The sequence below is a fragment of the Camellia sinensis genome, chromosome 1 (assembly GCF_055761805.1).
Source record: "Camellia sinensis isolate YWXY chromosome 1, ASM5576180v1, whole genome shotgun sequence".
In the NCBI taxonomy this organism is placed as follows: domain Eukaryota; kingdom Viridiplantae; phylum Streptophyta; class Magnoliopsida; order Ericales; family Theaceae; genus Camellia; species Camellia sinensis.
Genome location: NC_138961.1, coordinates 185,224,357 through 185,232,766, shown reverse-complemented (window position 1 = coordinate 185,232,766; position 8,410 = coordinate 185,224,357). Strand labels below are relative to the sequence as shown.

The 8,410-nt window shown below is 33.2% G+C and overlaps 1 protein-coding gene across 2 annotated transcripts; it reads right to left on the bottom strand.

Moving 5' to 3' along the window:
• Window positions 1-4,190: 4,190 nt before the first annotated feature.
• On the bottom strand, window positions 4,191-7,620 carry AAP4 (amino acid permease 4). 2 transcript variants are annotated; one of them, XM_028236236.2, is made up of 7 exons: window positions 7,227-7,620; window positions 6,192-6,312; window positions 5,857-6,090; window positions 5,679-5,772; window positions 5,374-5,588; window positions 5,148-5,287; window positions 4,191-5,056 (listed from the first exon to the last, which is right to left on the bottom strand). In XM_028236236.2, the coding sequence occupies exons 2-7, from the start codon at window positions 6,310-6,312 to the stop codon at window positions 4,403-4,405; spliced, it is 1,458 nt and encodes a 485-aa protein (XP_028092037.2). In that variant the 5' UTR covers window positions 7,227-7,620; the 3' UTR covers window positions 4,191-4,402. The 2 variants fall into 2 exon arrangements, with proteins under 2 accessions (XP_028092037.2, XP_082746498.1); XM_082890372.1 differs by lacking the exon at window positions 7,227-7,620 and having other exon boundaries at window positions 6,192-6,991.
• Window positions 7,621-8,410: the final 790 nt, after the last annotated feature.

Sequence of the window (8,410 nt, the reverse complement as noted above, 5' to 3'; positions counted from 1 at the left end):
TTTTGGACCCCCTGAGCCATGTATGAAACATCATTCTTAGCCAAATTTGGCTCAAAAACATGCTCTTTCGTTATGTTAATTTCATAATTTGGCTCTTTAAAAACGAACTCTTAAACCCCCCGAGCCATTGATGAAATCAACTCTTTGCTTTTGCTATTTTCAACCATGGAAAAATTCTGAAAAAATTCACTAATTCCGGCCATTAAAGCCTCAGTTAAAGACTTGGTAGTGAGAGTTGATAACTCATCATTCCATTGGCGAATTTCCATATCAAGTTGATGAATTTCTCCAATTAAATGGTGTCTTTTTTCTTCCACCAAATAATATTGTAATGGATGAAAGTTTATTTCATCAAGAAAATGGATCTCTTCTTGAAGATCCAAAAATTTTCTTTCACGCCAATATATTTCAAATCGACAAGTTCGAATGACGAAATCCAAATTGTTTGTCATTTCTTACACTTGGCAGTCCCACTGGGCGTGCCAAAAAATATTGGCTTATTTTTCCTACGAAGGAAAATATCATAAATGCGAGTGTGCCAACAAGGATTGAAAAATCCTTACAGATTAATTCAAGCCAATTATCAAGCGATTGTGTTGATGGTTTTTTTACCTCAACGAAGAGGACTTCAAAATTGTCAAGTGTAGAGAAAAGAAAAAGTAAAAGAAGAAAAAGGGACGGAGAAAGATGATTGAGTGAACAAAATGCTTCGAAATGGAAATGCTGAAAATAAATACTTTGAAATATAAATCTATGTCAAACTACTCCTAAGATAAGGAAAATGACAAGAAATATTAAAATCAATTGTCTTTGATTTAAGTTCTAGATTCCTTTACAATATAGCCATTAATGGCTATTTATAGAAGAAAAAATACAGCAATAACTACTTAGTAACTACCCATTTCTTCCATCTTCATTCTTGTCTTGCAATGTGTCCTTCCACTCATCCACTTTGTCCTCCCACTCATCCACTTTGTCCTTCATATTCTCCATTATCTCTATAACTTCTTTTAACTTTCAAATAAATAAGAGGATGCCACGTGTCCTACAATTATATAAATAATAAATAATAATAAAAATTACAGATTTATGGTGCTAACAGAAACAAAGTGAAACTGGGGTTGAACTACAGGGTTAAAAGTGTAATTTATCTTAAAAATATTCAAGCTACGTTAAATTAGCTAAAAAGGCATTAAAAAGTCAAAAAATCGTAAAAAAAAGTTAAATTTTTTTTTTCTCATTCTCTCTATCTTTTGCACATTTTTTCATAAAAATTTATTTCCGAACACTTAATTTTTTTTTATCACATATTTTAATAAAAAGATAAAAAAAAAAAAAAGTGACAACCAAACTAACTCAAGAAAAAATTGCATATCAAGAAGAATTGACTACTTTAAACATGATGGCATCCCCTTTATAGTGCACACGTGCACAAACGCACGCATCACATGAGTAATCTTAAAGAGCTCAAAATTGTTCCACTCTTGACGGCATCTTCACTTGTTTGTTGGAAGACTTGTGGTTTTCAAGTGATCAAAGCACTTGTACCAGAAAAATTTCCCTAGTTAGAGGTGTTTGGGAAGTTAGGTTTTTGGTTAAAAAAAAAAAAGTTAGAAGTCAAAATAAAATAAATCAAAAAATCACTTAAAAAAGCAAGTTATGCACTTTAGTTAATTCATTTTTTTTTTCTAAATAAAAAATTTCAAATACATTTTTTTTTCACCTCATAAAAATATTAAAAAATTAAAAATTAAACCCCAAACCGCACGTGAAGATATGCAAAGTTTCGAGCACTCTCTACTTCTTAAGTCAATAAATTGAACCTTTCCTTGTAGAGAATGTATATTGTGTATCTTTGCCCATAAAAGAAAATGCAGTCTTTTGGATTTTTTTTTAAAGCACTAGTAAACAATAGCATTCCTGTTTGGAATGTATATACATGGCTTGACTTTATTTAGGCGGTGTTTGGCAACGGGTTAGGCAGGCTATTTTAGCCTCAAATGTAAAAAAATTCGTGTAGCCGCATTGTAACTGAGTTAGAGAGCTACAGTCCAGCTAGATGGCATTATCTGAATAAAAAGGCATTTTTACTCTATGCTACTCATATCCAAAAAGTCTACTAAAATAGTTAAAAACTTAAAAACTTAAAAAATAACCACTTCCCAAACACCCACTTATTAGGATCAACAACACAGAGTAAAGCTTATATTGGGCATTGGGAACATTTTGAGAAAGCTTATTCCCATATATTGTCCATATTTCACTCTTATTTCATATTCTTAGGACATATAAGACTTAAGTGTTACACATACATTGATCGCGCTTGGTAGAGCTTAGAGAATTGTGGTGTGATTGACTTCACTGGTACAAATCTAAAGTACTAATAAGAGAGATTGAACATACAATTCTAAACAGTTGACTGAGTGGTAAAAACTTGAGAATAAAATTTAATGTCTTAAGTTTGAGTTACCTTAAGGAGCCGTTCGAATTAATCAAAGTGCGCAAACTGACCCAGACATTCTGTAAAAAAAAATGAAGAGATTGAACAGACTCAAAAACAAATTAGACTATAAAACTGCTCTGAGTGTTAAATTCATTGTTGGCTCAAACATTGCTAAAGAAACCCATGATTTTATTTATTTAATTATTATTTTTAATTCCTATGTATGAATGAAGCATATCTTTCGAAAGAGGCAGGTAAGGTATTCATGGGAAAAAAAGACAAGAATTGGCATCAACCATATCATCATTATATAATAAATTATAGAGATTTGATTCATTTTTGAGTCACATATGGTTATAAAATCATGAATATCAAGGCCTGTAAAGGTGACAAAATTGCTGTCCTTGTTTACAAATTAGTTAAGAATATATTAGCAGAGAGAGACTATATCAACAACTGCGTGGCAACCTTTATCTGATGATTCTTGTTGCCTTCTTTTAATTGCCTTTTCAGGTTACCGTGTAAATTTGTTTGTTAGTTCTGGCTTGAGTGTGACACTCCTATTTTGATTCATAAATGCTGTTGTTTCAGAATTTTGTTTTCAGATTTTTCTGAGTAAAGGTGTTTATGGGACTGTAGATTGAATTCATGCAAGTGTGGGTCCAAATATAAAATGAATGTAAGTCATAAGTTGATGTTTTTGAATAATAAGTATTATTGAATTTGATTAGCCGTTAGTCAAAGGAAAAAAAAAATTTACTTGATTTTCTTATTAGAGTGATTTACTGTCAAAATCGAGGATTTTAATTCTCTCAATTCTATGTATGTAGTAGAAATTTTTTATTACATATCTAATGTCTATGACAATGACTTACAAATGCAAAATCTGTAGATGCCATAATCGAAATCTCTAGACTGCCGAAATGAAAGACTCCAAAATCTCATCTACATTCCAAAAGGGTAAGAGTGTCAACTACATTCCAAAATAAGACTTAATTCATTGAAAAACTCTTACACCCGACTTGAGCTACCACACTTGCTATCATTAGGACTTTTAGGTAATTAATTCTCTTTATTATTACAAAGTGATGGGTCTTAAATATATTAATTAACATAGACTCCATTATCTTGGTGTCTAGTGATAAGAAAATTAAGCAAGAAATCTCTTTATGTATAATTGCACTTAGAATCAATTTGGATAGATGTAGATTTCAAATAAAGAGATTTGAAGTTAGATTTTATAAAACTATTGAATAGTTATGGGTGGATTAGAAAAACTAGAAAAGATACATTTTAGTAATCATATATTTTTTTTGTAGTTAAAAGAAAAGGAAAATCAATAACATGATTTCATCTAAACTATTGTTGCATATGTATTTCAAATGCATTGTAGTAGAACTCTTTTATGTAATCTTGATATACTTAGGTAAACTATCATATCTAAATTTGAGTTATTCTTATTGCTTTCTCCTTGAATGATTAATGCCAAATCCATGCATTTTAAATCCATAAATACAAACGAAGCCTTAAACTCTGTTTGAATCAAAGATTTGAGGGAAATTTGTAAAAGGGAAGGGAAAATTGAACAAAATTTGGTTTCTATTTCATTCACTTTCCCCTTTGTTTTTTCTTTTTCCTCAATAAATTTCTTCACAAATTCTTGATCAAACACACCCTTGCTCAAATTTGAGGACTAAATTCACACAATTGAAAGCTTGTGAACTAAAACAACACAGACCACATGATGTACCAACTAACCCAATAATTTAATTACTTGACAAAGGTTTTGCCTCTCCTTGAAATACTAATTTCAAAACAAGAAACTGTTAAGGAAACCATAGTGAAATTACAAATGAACATCACCAACACCACCACGTAGCTATGAACATTCAACTTGAGCTAGTCCCTTAATTCCTCTACCATTGATTAGAAAAACAAAAAAAAAAAAACAATGGTGATTTAGAAACTAGTTTGGAATGGCTTATAAACTTTGAGATCAAGCACAACACCAGCAATAGAACCGACAGCAGCCATGACTGAGATTATAAGACAAGCAATGCTAAGCATTTGGAGGCATACCCATTTGGTACTCCACCGCGGCAACTTCTTCTGTGCGATATACATTTCCACCGGAAAATACACTGTTAAAGGCCAAAAACCAATCGCCCCCAGAAGTCCCACAATGTCGTTGAAAAAAGGCAAAACCATTGACAAAACAGTACTAATTATCACGAAAATCGTCCTCCATACCAATCGAAAGAGGTTTAAGTTATAGTGGCCAAGACCCGGGATAGGAATTTTGATTTCCTTGCTGATGAATTTGCTTTGAGGCCATTTATGGGCTGCCCATTTTTCTACAAATGCGAAAAGTGGTTGGCAGTAGACTTGGTAGGCCCCGACAAGGTGGATGACTATGGCGGCATTGGCAATGTCAAGGAGCCAATAAGGGTTGAAGAAGCCGAAACCGGTGAGGAGATTACCGGGTGCAACGTCCCCGAATGCTGCATAGCCCATGCAGCCACAGAGCATATAGAAGGCTGTTGTCACAGCAATGCTTAGCAATGCCGCCTTTTTCATCGTCTTTGATTCTGATGGTGGTGATTTAATTGTGTCCTATTATACATACATATCAAATCAATTAGTTTTTGTTTTTTTTTTTTTTTAAATTTTTAAGTACAATTAAGTGATAAATTAACGTAGTTACCTGAATTTCGATGAGGATCATTGAATATGAGTAGGCAAAAGCTATGTTTCCGAGAGCTTGGAAGCTTCCCCATATCTTTTGGGCTTGAGTTACACTTCCAATGCTTATACCAGTAACACTACCCTTAATTGTTCCATTTTCTGATCGAAAATCCAAGAAAATGAATGAATTGGTTTACTATGCATAAACATGAAATTTGAAGTGTTTTTATTTATATAAATATTACCAGCAACTTTGACAATTCCAAGGCCGAGGCCTATTGAAGAATAGGTAAAAGACATGACAGCGGCCACAATTGAGAGCCACCATATCTGATCAAAATCTGGAATCTGAGAAAATATAATTTCTGTGGTGCCAAACAAGATCATGTATGGGTTGCTTGATATTTGACACGGGTTCTTCCCGCCACTCGCGTGGAAGCAATTTGATCGTTTGATCGCCCTGTTAATAGATAAAATTATCCAAGATTGCTAAACAATGACCAAAAAAAAAATTTACAGCAAAACAATTTGATTGTTGATTTTTACTTACATCATGCTTATAGATGCTGCAATAGTGTACCCAACTGCAGTTCCAAACAGATTCAAATACTGAATTAGGCCACACATTTTGACCTGAAACCCACCTGAAAAACATCAAATTGTTCATCATTAGCACATTAAAAACAGATCTCGTAAATGTATATATCAAGAATTTGAAGAATTTATACCGAGATTGGATTGTACGACTTCCATGTAAGTATAGTTTCTGCGTCCAGTTATAGGGTCGCCGGACCGGTGACAGTCAGCGAGGAGAACCGCGGTGTAGTAACTTACAAATGAGAACAATAACATAACGGTCGGACCAGCTATCCATCCCAGCTGAGCTATGGCCCAGGCTAGGGAAAGAACCCCAGATCCAATCACGGCCGTTATAATGTGAGCGCTGGCGGTCCAAACAGTCCCTAATTAATTAACAAAAAGAAGATCAGAACATGAATTTTTTTACAAAGTGGTTTTGAAAAACAGAGGATGCTCTGTTTTTGGAAACAGGGGAGGACTTTACCGGTTCGTTTGGGGCGGCCGTCGTCGTCGAAGCATTTGGAGGAGTTGCTGAGTGGAAGGATATCAAAGGAGATGTCAAGGGATTGGTGGTTCTTTGTGGCAGCATTCTCTGTCTCACCCATCTTGTATTGAAAAGAGACAGACAATACAAGGAAGACTTTTTGTGAGACACAAAAATGAAAAATTATGGTTTATCAATTATCAAATTAACAAGAAAAAAATGAATTTTCAGGTGTTTAGGCAGTTTGTGTATGTTTTGGTTGCGTTTACACACATATTCAAAATGCGTGAACTCAACAAGAGAGAGAGAGAGAGAGAGAGAGAGAGAGTTCAATGTTGTGTGTTGGGGATGGTTTTGGAGAGAGAGAGAGAGTGAGGAAAATAGGGAGTTGAGTAGGAGTAAAATGAAGGAAGAAGAGGGTAAGGAGGGTATAAATAATAAAAGCGGTTGTGAGGGAATGATGATACAAAGCTAAAAATAGAAAGAAGATTGATATGTCAATAGAGACCAACACAAATGAAACAACATTGTTTTAAAGTCAATTGACCAATGCTCTCTCTCTCTCTATGTAAACCAATACACTAAACCAAACATGACCTAACTATTTTTTTTCTTCTTAAAATTTTTAATTAAAAAATATAAAGTCATTTTACATTTTTTAATTATTTTATTCACAAATTACATAAATTCCTTTTTGTAATTTGAAATAAAAGACTGTTAGAACATCTTCAAATCATTAAAATTGTCAAAACTGTAATATAATAGCTTTACATCAAAAGTGATTCTCTAATGATTGAAGAAGCCAGCTACTAAATTTGATAAATGTCATAACGCAAACTTTGACAAATACCAAATATGTCGATTCACCCAAAACCAACCCAACCAGTTTCTAGCTTCCCTCCCTCATCCTTACCAGCAAAACAGCCATTTTTCTTGAATTTTTTGTAAAATTAAATTCCCAAATTTTTTTTTTTAAAGCAGAAATTTGTTTTAAAAAATTAAAAATTAAAACAGAAATTGGGTGAAACAGCCAACCCTTTGCGTGAGGGTTTCAAAGAGGATCGAAAGAGAAAGCAGAGATCACAGGTGGATTATACGGCTTGAGAGAGAGAGGGAGAGAGTTGATCTTCGCCGGACTGATCTGCCTCGAAAGAGTGTGATGATCTTGGTCGGACTAATCTGCAAAAGATAGTGACTCTTCGCCGGACTGATCTGCCTCGAAAGAGAGATCCACATGAAGAGATCCAAATGGAACAAATAAAAAAAAAAAACAGAGGAAAGAGAGAGAGGAACAAAACTGTTGGAGAGGGAATATGTGGGAGACAGATAGATCATGGATGAAGTGATAAGGCAAAGATGAAGATAGACAGTGAGAAATTGAAGGGAGAAAAGAGAGCCGTTGAATGTTCATATTGTTGATCCAATGGTTATCAAAAGGTAAGAGTTTGGAAGATTAATGTAGGTTAGTGTTTTGGGTTTGGTTATTGTGTGCAACTTACACCTTACACTTTATACCTTACACTTATACCTTACACTTACATTTTTTGTAAAAAATTAAACCTTACACTTACACCTTTTTTGAGGTTGCACACCATGTGCAACCCACTTACACCTTACACCTTACATTTACACCTTACGCTTACACTTTTTGTGTAAGTGGCACATGGTGTGCACTTGCACACTTAAGAAAACTCCTAGTGTTTGGGTGAATTACAAGAAGAATAGTCTATGAACCTCACTTTAACTATTTTGATGTGTAATTAAGGTTAAATTTGTGTAATATAGAAATTATTTGTAGAATAATATTTAATTACAATATGATAATTCTACATAATTTCTGAATAGTTAAGTTTGGATTTGTAATATTACTGTTAAAAGAATTTTTAATTACTTTTTAAATTTTAAATTTTTTACTTTTTTTATTTGATCGTAAATATATAATTTTTTTCCAAAAAAAGTTTTAATAAGATTACAAAAGATGTCAAAAATCAATATAAAAAAAATCACTCAAAAAAATAAATCCAAACACCACCTAAGCAAATAGAAAAAGTTGGCTGGTATTGTGCCAAAATCATATGTCATCATTGAAGTACCGTTGTTATAATTTGACAATTTACTACTATAATGTGCCAAATTATAATTTTAATAATAATCATTAAAGATGCTCTTAACAGTCTAAGGCCCCGTTTGTTTGGAGTTATAGGGAGGGGATTGGATTT